The 12,941-nt window shown below is 54.2% G+C and overlaps 2 protein-coding genes across 2 annotated transcripts; both read right to left on the bottom strand.

Moving 5' to 3' along the window:
* Positions 1-1,797: 1,797 nt before the first annotated feature.
* LOC131089525 (transcription factor SOX-17-like) lies at positions 1,798-3,248 on the bottom strand. The gene is made up of 2 exons (XM_058034312.1): positions 2,954-3,248; positions 1,798-2,690 (listed from the first exon to the last, which is right to left on the bottom strand). The coding sequence occupies exons 1-2, from the start codon at positions 3,246-3,248 to the stop codon at positions 1,798-1,800; spliced, it is 1,188 nt and encodes a 395-aa protein (XP_057890295.1).
* Positions 3,249-10,696: 7,448 nt separating this feature from the next.
* On the bottom strand, positions 10,697-12,437 carry LOC131088917 (transcription factor SOX-17-like). The gene is made up of 2 exons (XM_058033380.1): positions 12,143-12,437; positions 10,697-11,888 (listed from the first exon to the last, which is right to left on the bottom strand). The coding sequence occupies exons 1-2, from the start codon at positions 12,435-12,437 to the stop codon at positions 10,987-10,989; spliced, it is 1,197 nt and encodes a 398-aa protein (XP_057889363.1). The 3' UTR covers positions 10,697-10,986.
* Positions 12,438-12,941: the final 504 nt, after the last annotated feature.

Raw genomic sequence — 12,941 nt, 5'->3', positions numbered from 1 at the left:
AAAAAAAAAAGGTGTCTTGGGATTTATGTAGTGAATAAATATACAAAAAGCAATAAAAAAATATTTTTTATACCTAAACATCTATTCAAAATACTAAATTTGTCTGTGCTATTATTCTGAGGGGGTTTAGAATATTTCTACAATAGTATGAGAAAGAATCCCTGCTACAGTTTTAGCAGACCATAACTGTAGGAGTATGATTACCATGATGGTGAGCAGCAGGGCTGGTCATCTAGGAGACAACTGGAACAATCCAATTGTTTAACCAGAGTTTTCACTGTCCTTAGCCCTTGTTATTAGCCCTCTCCTAGCCTATAATTATAGCATATAAAATACTTCTATCTGGACAAAAAATATTATATTGAAGCGACTATGCGTTTAAAACACTGGCAAATAAAATCACATTTTTGGAATTAATAAATAAAACAATATCTGATCCCATGTTATGACTAGATTTCTTTGGAAATGGGTTTCAAAATGGTTACTAATAAAATTTTTATAAGAATTTGTGCAATTTATAAGCATAAATTGCACAAATGGAATTTCTGCAAGATTTCTCCACCCACAACTTAGTAGTCTAATAAATATGTAGGACAATAAATTAAGTAGGATAAAGTACACTTATCCAAAAATCTTTATTATTGCCTATCACTTTTGAACTGTCATTGCCAAGTTAAAACATCTCAAGATTTCCACCACAATTATTGTGAGCTGACTCCAGCCAGCATCTTCCAAACATCAGAAGAGTGATGATGCAGTTGGACTCTTGCAGTGGCAGAAATGTCACAACAGAGCACAGGTGAAAATGCTAAAAAACCCGTTTTAATGGTCAGTTGATACTTGACAGTAGCCAAGTGAGCACTTGAGCTACACTTTTTTCTCCTCACTGGTATAAGCTGAGCATGAACCCCATGGCACTAAATGGCATGAACAGACTTAAAGATAGGTGGCAGAAAGTAATGTAATTTCTACATGAGGCTTCCATCCTGTCTGTGAATCCTCTGATTCAAGCAAAAATCGCTACGTACAGCAAAGTTGCCTTTTCATCTGCAACTTTCCAAACCCAATGTATTTCCAGGCACACTTTAAAATTAGTGTCTCAAATTTACCTAGCTTCCTTTGTGGTAGACTGGAGGTTTTTTCCAGTGCATTAATGCAAAATCAGTTGGCAAATCAGAAGGAAAAAACCTATAAAACGCATGTAAGTCAAATCACAGGTTCTGTACTCAAAGAGACAGACCAGCAGCAGAGATCTGACCATTAGGCTGCGTGAGAAGAATACAGCCACACCTGGAAAAAAATCATCTTAGCTCCTGGAGGCTGTTTTAGAGCCATTGTCATGGTGAAAGAATCACATGGTAGCTTCCTTTGGAGAGCATCGCCTTAGGGCAATAGAGATTTAAATTAAAATTACTATCAATAAAGGGCCACAGGACCAAGAAGAATGACAGAAACAACTGTACATTCATTTATTTTCCGGAAATGCTAAAACACAGATATAGTTCAAAAAACTATAAGACACATGTTCTGGGCAAACATGCAAGACTGCTGATTTTGCAAAAACATCGATGATCACGCGCATTAACAAAAGGGGGAAAAAAGATGTAAACATTCCATTAACACCAGCCGAAAAGCAGTTCGAACGAGGTCTGTAGCCTACAGAATAATCGGGATAGCAGCACAAGTCCGCCCAGAGAAAGTTCGCGGAACTGTCCCAAGGAGATTCAAATAAATTACATAAATAGGAGCGGGGCCGGGCGCCTCCGCGCAGTGTCCGTGCCGGCCCCGGCGAGCCCCTCACAAGTCGGGGTAGCCGCAGTAGTAGACGGCGCTGCTGGCGTCCGACACGGCCGACGAGACGGGAGCCGCGGCCTCGGGCTCGTGGCCGCCGTAGGGCAGCCCCAGCTCGGGCTTGCAGGCGAAGCGCAGGTACTGCTCGAACTCCGTGCGGTCCACCTCGCCCAGCAGCTCCTCGGGCCGCAGCTGCTCCAGCTGCTCCCGGCACGGCGCCGACTCCGGCGGCGGCGACGGCTGCCCCACGGCCCCCGGCGGGCCGCGCCCCGCTCCCGGCGGCTGGCACTGCCCGTAGTAGGCGTGCAGCGGCGCCGGGCAGCCCAGCAGCCCCTGCAGCGACCCGCCCGCGCCCAGCGCCTCCCCGGGCGCCAGGTGCCGCCGCAGCGACGCCCCCGACGGGCTCTCGGACGCCGCTGCCGGGTACTCGGCGGCCGCCGGGTGCGGGCCGTAGCCGTAGGGCACCAGCGCGCACTCCTCCTGCAGCCCCGCCGCGAAGAAGGACGCCTCGCTCTCCGCCGCGTCCAGCGGCGACGGGTCCGGGGTCGGCAGGCCGTAGCCGTCGAACGCGGCGCCCAGCGGCGCACAGTCCCGGTAGTGGCCCGCGCCCGCCGCCGCCGCGTAGCCCTGCTCGCCGTACGCCAGTCCCAGGCCCTCCACGCACATCCTGCCGCCGCCGCCGGACACCTCGCTGCCCAGCCCGGGCCCCGCCGCCGCCGCCTCGGCCAGGCCGTGCTGCAGGAAGCCGCTCTCCACCCGCTTCAGGCGCTTCACCTGCTTCCGCCGCCGCGGCCGGTACTTGTAGTTCGGGTGGTCCTGCATGTGCTGCACCCGCAGCCGCTCCGCCTCCTCCACGAACGGACGCTTCTCCGACAGCGACAGCGCCTTCCACGATTTACCTGCGCCCAGCGACACCGTCAGACCGCCCGCTCACCGCTGCGGCGGCGCCCACGCCCGCTCCCGCCGCACCGACACCGCCCCGCAGCCCCGGCCCCGGCCGTGCCCGATCCCCGCTCGCCCTCGGACGCGACCGCCACGCCGGGAGCCCGGCCCGACCGCCCACGGATGCCGCCGCTCGCCGCCCACAGCCCCGGCCCGGAGCTTCCCCGCGCTCCCCGCTCTCCCGGAGCCGCCCCGCGCCCGCCCGCGCCCGCTCGCTCACCCAGCATCTTGCTGAGCTCGGCGTTGTGCAGGTCCGGGTTCTGCTGCGCCAGCCGCTTGCGCTCGTCCTTCGCCCACACCATGAAGGCGTTCATGGGACGCCGGATCCGCGCCTCGCCCTTGCTCCGGCCGCCCGACGGCCCCGACGCCGCCGCGCCGCCCTTCGCCTTCGCCTCGCCCGGCGGGCTCAGCGCCTCTGCCGCCCAGGGGCACATGGCCGGCATCATGATGGGCAGCGAGCACCGCCCCTGCACCTGGTCGTCGCTGCTGGCGTAGCCCGCATCGGGGCTGCTCATCTCGCACCGCACCGCACCGGACGGGACGCGCTGCCGAGCGCCGCCAAAGCCGGCAGCCGCGGCCAAAGCCCTCGGGACACCCTGGGCGCTCGGAGCCCGCTCGCTGCTGCCGGAGCCCGGCCCGGCCCGGCGCTATTTGAGCCGCGGCGCGGCCAATGGGGCGGCGGGGGCGGGCGCGCAGCCGGACGGCGGCTCCCGCGGCTCCCGCGGCGCTGCCCCCGGGGCGGCCCCCGAGGCTCCTCCCGGCCCGGCCCGGCCCGGCCCGGCCCGGCACCTGAGCGCATCGCGGGCCCCGCCGCGGCCAGCGCTGCCCCCGCCCCGCGGGGGGACCCTGCCGGCTGTGCCTCGGGGCACCGACAGCGCCGCAAGGGCAGCGCCGCAAGGGCAGCGCAGAGCGGCCACGGGGCCGGGCGCTGAGGGACACCCCTGAGCGGGGCTGGTACGAAAGCGGGGAAAGGGACAGAGTGCTTACAGTAGTGCCGAGATACCCGGTAACACTCTGAAAGGCACAAGCGGATTCTTCTGCAGGCAGATTTGGGATGTAGTTTGGGATAATAAGTCAGATCATCTGTGCATCACACTTTAGTTTCTTACCCTGTAGCGCTACCTGAGCAGGTCCGAGCCGCCCCGGCTGCTCCTGCTCTGCCCCCTTTCCCCGTAACCAACTGCTCCGAGGGAGCGGCGCGGCAATGCTTCGGTGCATCCGCGCTTTCAGCTATGGCGAGACAGTTCCGCGAACAGAGACAGATTTTTTTCCCGTCTGGCTGTCCCTGTCACTGCCTCCTAGCATCCCCTCGCCGTCAGCTCTCTGTGCTTTGCCTCCTTGGCAAGTTGGTTTCATTAAATGACGACGTATTCAAAATTATCATTTTATCGGAATATATAGGGAAGTTATAAAGACAATACTGTTGGTTTTTCCTAAGAATAGATGATGGATTCGAGGCGGTTTAAATTGTTTTTACAGCTCTCCTGCTGCCGTCGTATTGAGAGCAGTCCTATAAATGGGACGTTCTCATAAAGTGTAATAATTCTTCCTATTTCGGTTTTCTAATATTCGATCGTATTTTCGATAGTACCAACAACCCTATTTTTCAAAGAGTACTTCGGAAGATGTGTTGGCAGTGCCCTATGTCATACAGTATGAATGCAGAGAAAGTTTGCCCATAAACGAGCAGTCGAGCGACTTGCAAACCTTGGCACGACCTGAGATGTGTTTCTTGGCTAACGGATAGTTTCGGGATAACTGGACAAGATGAAGGGCACATCTGTGCCTTGATGCGTGAGATCGCGTCTTATCTGAATAGAAAAGGTGTGAAGTTACAGGCGATTAAAAAACGTTGAATAAATCCTGCCCTCATTAATGAAGTTTACCGGTCATTAACGCCCTTTTTTCCCCCTCCAACAAGGCGCGCTTTTCCATGACACCTATTTCCACCAGGTATGTGGGCGGCCAGGCACTGCGGTAAATCCCGGGTGGGGAGCGGGAGCAGGAGCACCCTCGACAGATTCCTGCCGTCGGGGAACCCCAGTCTTCTCTCCAGCGATGGATATAGGAATTATTTAAATCATCATACAATTTCTTTCATGGTACCCCTGTGTTCCTGTTTTGCTTGAAGTCGAGAGTATGTAATTCTGTGTTAGTTCTTCACCAAGAGACACACTAACGCAAGTTACTTAGAGTCCTTTATCTTCCACATAAGTCTGGAACCGGTAAAAGGGAATTTAATGCCTGCTGGCTAGGAAAGGTTCGGGGCAGAATACCTACCTGGGAAACAATCCACTGGTAATGGTCATGATGTCAGACCAAGTTTGAAATAATTGCTTTTGGACAGAAGATTGCTGAATATATATTTTTTTATAAACCCTTTAAAATGCAGGAAGTAATCATAGACTAGTTTGGGTTGCAAGGGACTTTAAAAATCATCTAATTCCAGCTCCCTCCCATGGGCGGGAGCACCTTCCACTAGACCAGGTTGCTCAGAGCCCCATCCAACCCGGCCCTGAACACTTCCAAAGATGGGATGTCCACCACCTCTCTGGGCAATCTGTTCCAGTGTTTTACCACCCTCGTTGTAGCCTTGTTTCCTTCCTTCTAGTATATCTAAAAGGATCCTCTTCTAGTGTAAAACTATTTTCCTCTGTCCTATCCCAACACAGAATAGCTTCCCCGCTCTGTTTTTTAACACGCACACATACACACAATATGAAAGAGGAACACTTGTGTTCCTTGGGCTCATACTTTAAATTTTCCTACTCTAAAAACTAGGCAGCTAGTTAACTTGGAGTAGGGGGTTTTTTTGAGGAAATAGGGACAAGGGACAGGGACAACTGGACCTGTCTTACAAGTCTGCATTGCTTTTAGCGGGCTGTCTTTGAGCCTGGAGCCGCTCTGCTGTCCCCGTCCCCCCGTTTCTCCCCAGTGCGCCCCACTGCACTGTGCAGCGCCACAGAGGGGCCACCGCGCACTTTCCCACCCCCGAGGCTGCCGGGGAGGGCTCAGGGCGTGGGTTGGGTGCTCCACCCGGGGCTGAGCCTCCCGCACCAGCCCGGGCAGCCGGGGAACTGCTGCCCGCTGTCTCTGCTCGGTGCGCGCTGGGGACGAGCGCCGAATATCGGGGCAGGGGACACCCGACCTCCCGAGTTTGCCGTGGGTTTTCTTCAGCAGACACGAAATGGGGCAATTCGCAGCTGAGCGGGTCAAGCGGGTCACAGCTGACCGGACCGCGAGCGGGATCACGCGGTGACAAGGATTGCACCCCGCAATTCCTTCAGTCACACCACGTTGCGACTTGATGGCATGAGCTCGTCGGGCTTGTCCCCTAAAGCAGCTCTACCCATCCATCACCATCAGCAGCTCCCCTGAGCACGAGTGACTTCCGAGCAGCGAAAACAGAGATTCAGTAGGAGGGGAAAAAGAAAAAAAAAGACGCTTTGAAACGAGTTCCAGAATACAATATAATACAATATGTACAATATAATATATATAATAATAAATACAAGCATGTAATGCCACCCGATCTTCAGCCTTGGGGCGTCACAAGCACCTATGGGACCCTGTAATCCAGAACAGGAACAGATTGTGGGTTAGTGTTAACAGCAGCTACGTCCAGGTAGCTTTGCAACCCTCGACCCGAAGCAGGGAAGGGAAACAAATAACCTACCCCTTTCTCTGCAAATGCGTTCATAACCTGTCATTTTACAGTGTAGAAAGTGCAATAATTTTCTTTCTTTTGTTCAGAAGTTGTGGACTTTGAGGGTATTCTCCGACCGCAACGGGCAAAGCCTAGGATAGGTTTTGCAGCATCCAAAGCAGAGAGAAGTCAGATGTCATCAGGAGCTAAGGGATTTATTTAGCATTTCGTCTGAGACAAGATTCATATCTTAGGTGAAGTCTCTTTATGTATGTGACAGACCTTCTCAGTAAATAATTCAGGGTAGTAAAATAATAAAATACTAAAATATAGCAGTCTGCGAGAAGCCTTGGATGATTGGCACACTCTCTTAGACGCACAGGCAGCTACTGTATTTAAGAGCCTCTGCCCAAACACAGAGAAGGCGAAAGAAATCCCCATTTTTGTAGACGGAAATCTGAAGAGGGCGACTGAACTCTGATCTCGGGAGCATTTAATTAGTCAACACATTACTTGACTGTTTAACGTTAAGCAAACGTGGGTGTGTAATTACTGGGTTTCGCAGTTCCCGCTCGTCCCTCGGCGCAGCGATAAGTGCAGTCAGCCGCCCGAGGCACGCTAATGTCTCTTGTCACAAGGCTGCGAATGGCCTGTCCCTGCCTCCCGCCCAGCTGTGCCCGGTATTGGCCCCTCATCCCGTGCTGGCATCCCAACATTGCCAGGGGCTTCTGCCGTCCTCCTCAGGAGCGGCTGGGACAGGATTTACTACAGCACAGGAATGGGGTTGTCACACAAGTAAACCAAATTTGTGTAAAAGGAGAAATTCATCAGCAGTATTGCTGCTAATGTCTTCTAGTGATTATCTTCTTTGTAGCTGGAAAAACACACAGCTACAGAAATGGGCAAAAATCTGCGTGTTAACATGGAAGATGGTTTTTTGTGGTTTGTTGTTTTGGTTTTGGGTTGGTTTTTTTTTTTTGTGTTTTGGTTTTTTGAAGATTTTTGTGGTTTTTTTTTTTCGTTTGGTTTTTTTTTTTTTTTGGTTGGTTGGGTTTTTTTTAAGACCACAAAACCTCTGCTTCTTGACATTTCCAGCTCCTCTGCTTTAACAAGTGTGTTGTTATTTTGACCTCCTGGCTTTCCTGCCACCTGCCCTGCATGGACGAACCTTGAGCTGACTTTAATTTAGTACCTTGGCCTGAAGTCCCGTTTTTTGCACACTAGGCCCACTTGCTTTTCTATCCATATACTTCAGCAAAACAGAAAGCACACATAAACACACACACACAAAAAAAACCCATCAAAATAAAAAGTAAAAAATAAATACACAAAAAACCCCAGCCAACCAAAACAAACAAACAAATACCACCAAATGCTAGGTACATTTGAAAACACACAACCCCACACAAACAAGCCAGCCCACTCAGATATAAAACAACAAACCAAGCCCTTCCAGCTGCAATGTGACACCAACATAAGGGATTTGACTGTGTTAAGAAAAATGAACCGTTACTAGGGATTTATTGCGAATTAATGAGAGAGGCACATAAAACCCCCAAAATCAAACAAAAGACAAAGAGCTGAATACCTTTGGGGCATAAGTGATCTCTGTGAACTTCAGAGAGCACTCGCCATTGCTGTAGGAAGGGGCTGGAAGGCGCTGCCCAGGTAATTCCCTTGTTTAACTGCAGAAAGAGTTTGGGTAAGGTTAGAGAGGCTTTGCAGATGCCACCCTGTCCTTGCGGTTTACTTTCGTGGAGTGAAGAGCAGCGCGGTTTCCAGGGAGCGAATTGCCCCGTGTGCCGTGCCGGGATCGGCGCTGCGGCAGTGACAGACCCCGAGCCTGCCTGAAGAGCGCGGCCAGGAGCCACCTCGGTCTCTGTCACTCACTCGAAGCCTTCTCCACAGTCCCCGGGGCACACAGCGACTGCTTTCGCCGCCTGACAGCGAGAACCTTGATGCAGAAAGCACTCGCGAAAAATATATTAATCACTTCGGGGTTTTTCTTTTAATGTGCCTATTATCTTAGGCATTCATCGCTCGTAGGGCGTGAGGAAGGTTTAATGCTTTCAAAAGGGCTACAGGACAGATTTGAGTGTCTGTCATTTAGAATCAGAAAATCAAGATGCTTTGAGGAAAATAGGGCTTGGATGGAGATTCAGAATATTTTGCTTCATGCATATTGGCAGTGCATAAATCTGCCACGTTTCAGATATTTTAAAGAAGTTTCAGATCGTTCTTCTCCTAAGGAAGGGCTAAGAAAAGAGCTACACATCTGGCTACGTACAGGAAAATAATGCTTCTTAGATCTGAGTCTGCAAAAGCTCTGTAAAAAGGGTTGCTGGAAGATCTGCCACGTCTTCACTGCACACAGTTCGACACACTCCTGTGGTGTGTTGGACTGTTGTGTAGGCCAACATTCTTACCAAAACTGGTGTGTTTATTTCAATTTACTGTCATTCCTTTCCAAAAAAGAAAAGAAAAGAAAAGAAAAGAAAAGTTATCAAACTTCATTATGAGCTACTTACAGTTTCAAGTCTGCTTCAGGCTTCAGCTGTCTGACAAGTTGGGGTGAAGGTCAGAAGAGGGGAGCAAAACCTGCATCTAAAGGAAAAATGAAAAGAAATGGTGACTAAAGTTATGAAAAGCTTCTTGTGATTTATTTCTCAAACCAGCCAAAGTGTTTTTCCCGCAGAAAGCTGTGAATGTGTGTGAAAAGGACAAAATTATTTTAATCCTGTAGGTTTAAATACCATAATAAAAGGGAAACTCCACCAAATAAGAAACCATCTCTCATGCACATTTGTTTCCTGGGTTTGCATATCTATGTTTTAAACATGTAATTTCTTCTTTCAAATTAAAGCATCAAGAAAATATATGATGTCCTTGTTCTGAAGTATCACCTATTTCAGAATTACATCATTTTTCTCACGTACAGTTGGGAGAGGAGTGAAGAGATTGACAGGATGGACATTTGAGGTATATTTCTTAGAACTGAAGACTTTGAAAAGTAAAATGGGAAGTTTTAGAAACTAGAGAGTAGACTATTTTACTAAATATTAAGAGTCTGGATGCCTTTTGATTCAAGACTCAGTGCACAATTACTAAGTCGATTTTTGCCGAGGAGGCTGCTCTTACATCTCATTGATTGAGGCAGTTTGCATCCATTTTATCTTTCACGGGCACAAACATTAGTCTCTCTAATTGCAATTTGAAAACGGACCCAATTTAATTTCCCGTCCCCGTGGAAGATAGGCTGATCAGTGGGCAAGTCTGCCACTTCGGCCCCGCGCCCTCCTCCCCATGCTCAGCTCCACAGCTTTATCTTAGGAAGCAAACGACCCAGATGACTGTTGCCTCCTCCCCCCGATTTAAGCAATAAACATAATTATTTTATCAGTCCCAGCCCACAGCCCCACTCTGTACTACCATCTAAATGAAAATATCTCTTTTTTTCCACCCAAGTTTAATTACAAGGCGCCCATTTCTCAAGCGCGGAGATATTTCTACTTCTAGACGCGACGACAATGGACCAAGGGATTTCTCTAGGCGAGGGAAGGTGAGGTTCTGGGAGGCAGGGATGACGGTGCCGCTGTGGCAGGGTGCCGAGTGGGCTGCTCCCGGCCGGGCTCCCCCTTTGGAGGCTCGTGTCGTAATCTTTCACTTACTTTGGATCCCGATTTACAGCTCTTGATCTGCGCAGCGGAGATGGGATACACCGCCACCCCCAGCCCCCGCAGCAAGGCAGCTACGGGGACACAAAAGACAGTCTGTCCCTCTGTTCCAGGAGGTGCTTCAACCAGCTCTTATCCACCCGTCCCATCAATGAATCCCTGCTTCCATTAAAAATGGAGCAAACCCTAACCTACTACAGCAGCTACATCCATAGATATGTTTAACTCTTCAAACGTTAAATTGCTCTTTTTTTTTCTAATTCAGCCATAGTAACCAGCTCTGTAAGAAAGCACCAAGGAAGTGAAAAAAAAAAAAAAATAAAAACCCAAAAAACCAACCAACCAACAACAACAAAAAAGCCTCAACAAAAAAAGCCCAAGAGCTTGGAACAGGTAGTTACAGAAGGCTTAAAATTTCTGTCTGTAACTGAAGCAGGAGAAACATAGGAAGACTGTCTATAGAAAGTGTGATAGGACCTAATGCTTACTGCACGGACACTCACAAAACTAGTTTGGAAGGCAGTAACAATCAATTACAAAGGACGATAAGACCTCTTGGAAGAGTCATCAAAGACCGGTTTTATTATTGTCCCTTTATTGAAAAAGTGCAAAATCATTCTGTACAAATCCATCATATAAAACACACCACTCTGCAAAACATACAAAAACATGAGGATCTCTACCAAGATCACAGAAATTATATCCTGTTTGTGCCCCCAGTATCATCATTCCACCGCAGCAACAGTGTCAGATGCCACTGTCAGACAGTGATGGTAAAACCCGCACCACCAAGCCAGCGAGATGGCACATCACCTTTCAAACCTCGAGTAGGTCACAGATACCCTGTCAGTTCTCAAGATTCAAATAAATTACATAAATAGGAGCGGGGCCGGGCGCCTCAGTGCAGTGTCCGTGCCGGCCCCGGCGAGCCCCTCACAAGTCGGGGTAGCCGCAGTAGTAGACGGCGCTGCTGGCGTCCGACACGGCCGACGAGACGGGAGCCGCGGCCTCGGGCTCGTGGCCGCCGTAGGGCAGCCCCAGCTCGGGCTTGCAGGCGAAGCGCAGGTACTGCTCGAACTCCGTGCGGTCCACCTCGCCCAGCAGCTCCTCGGGCCGCAGCTGCTCCAGCTGCTCCCGGCACGGCGCCGACTCCGGCGGCGGCGACGGCTGCCCCACGGCCCCCGGCGGGCCGCGCCCCGCTCCCGGCGGCTGGCACTGCCCGTAGTAGGCGTGCAGCGGCGCCGGGCAGCCCAGCAGCCCCTGCAGCGACCCGCCCGCGCCCAGCGCCTCCCCGGGAGCCAGGTGCCGCCGCAGCGACGCCCCCGACGGGCTCTCGGACGCCGCCGCTGCCGGGTACTCGGCGGCCGCCGGGTGCGGGCCGTAGCCGTAGGGCACCAGCGCGCACTCCTCCTGCAGCCCCGCCGCGAAGAAGGACGCCTCGCTCTCCGCCGCGTCCAGCGGCGACGGGTCCGGGGTCGGCAGGCCGTAGCCGTCGAACGCGGCGCCCAGCGGCGCACAGTCCCGGTAGTGGCCCGCGCCCGCCGCCGCCGCGTAGCCCTGCTCGCCGTACGCCAGTCCCAGGCCCTCCACGCACATCCTGCCGCCGCCGCCGCCGCCGGACACCTCGCTGCCCAGCCCGGGCCCCGCCGCCGCCGCCTCGGCCAGGCCGTGCTGCAGGAAGCCGCTCTCCACCCGCTTCAGGCGCTTCACCTGCTTCCGCCGCCGCGGCCGGTACTTGTAGTTCGGGTGGTCCTGCATGTGCTGCACCCGCAGCCGCTCCGCCTCCTCCACGAACGGACGCTTCTCCGACAGCGACAGCGCCTTCCACGATTTACCTGCGCCCAGCGACACCGTCAGACCGCCCGCTCACCGCTGCGGCGGCGCCCACGCCCGCTCCCGCCGCGCCGACACCGCCCCGCAGCCCCGGCCTCGGCCGTGCCCGATCCCCGCTCGCCCTCGGACGCGACCGCCACGCCGGGACCCCGGCCCGACCGCCCACGGATGCCGCCGCTCGCCGCCCACAGCCCCGACCCGGAGCTTCCCCCGCGCTCCCCGCTCTCCCGGAGCCGCCCCGCGCTCGCTCGCTCACCCAGCATCTTGCTGAGCTCGGCGTTGTGCAGGTCCGGGTTCTGCTGCGCCAGCCGCTTGCGCTCGTCCTTCGCCCACACCATGAAGGCGTTCATGGGACGCCGGATCCGCGCCTCGCCCTTGCTCCGGCCGCCCGACGGCCCCGACGCCGCCGCGCCGCCCTTCGCCTTCGCCTCGCCCGGCGGGCTCAGCGCCTCTGCCGCCCAGGGGCACATGGCCGGCATCATGATGGGCAGCGAGCACCGCCCCTGCACCTGGTCGTCGCTGCTGGCGTAGCCCGCATCGGGGCTGCTCATCTCGCACCGGCACCGGACGGGACGCGCTGCCGAGCGCCGCCAAAGCCGGCAGCCGCGGCCAAAGCCCTCGGGACACGCTCGGCACTCGGAGCCCGCTCGCTGCTGCCGGAGCCCGGCCCGGCCCGGCCCTATTTGAGCCGCGGCGCGGCCAATGGGGCGGCGGGGGCGGGTGCAGCCGGACGGCGGCTCCCGCGGCTCCCGCGGCGCTGCCCCGCGGGGCGGCCCCCGAGGCTCCTCCCGGCCCGGCCCGGCCCGGCACCTGAGCGCATCGCGGGCCCCGCCGCGGCCAGCGCTGCCCCCGCCCCGCGGGGGAACCCTGCCGGCTGTGCCTCGGGGCACCGACAGCGCCTTCGGCAGCGCCGCAAGGGCAGCGCAGAGCGGCCACGGGGCCGGGCGCTGAGGGACACCCCTGAGCCGGGCTGGTACGAAAGAGGAGACGTATTTACAGTAGTGCCGAGATACCCGGTAACACTTTGAGAGCCGCTTCCCCTGCAGGCAAATTTG

This window comes from Melospiza georgiana, chromosome 1, assembly GCF_028018845.1.
Source record: "Melospiza georgiana isolate bMelGeo1 chromosome 1, bMelGeo1.pri, whole genome shotgun sequence".
NCBI lineage: Eukaryota > Metazoa > Chordata > Aves > Passeriformes > Passerellidae > Melospiza > Melospiza georgiana.
This window is presented reverse-complemented; position numbering and strand designations above follow the sequence as displayed.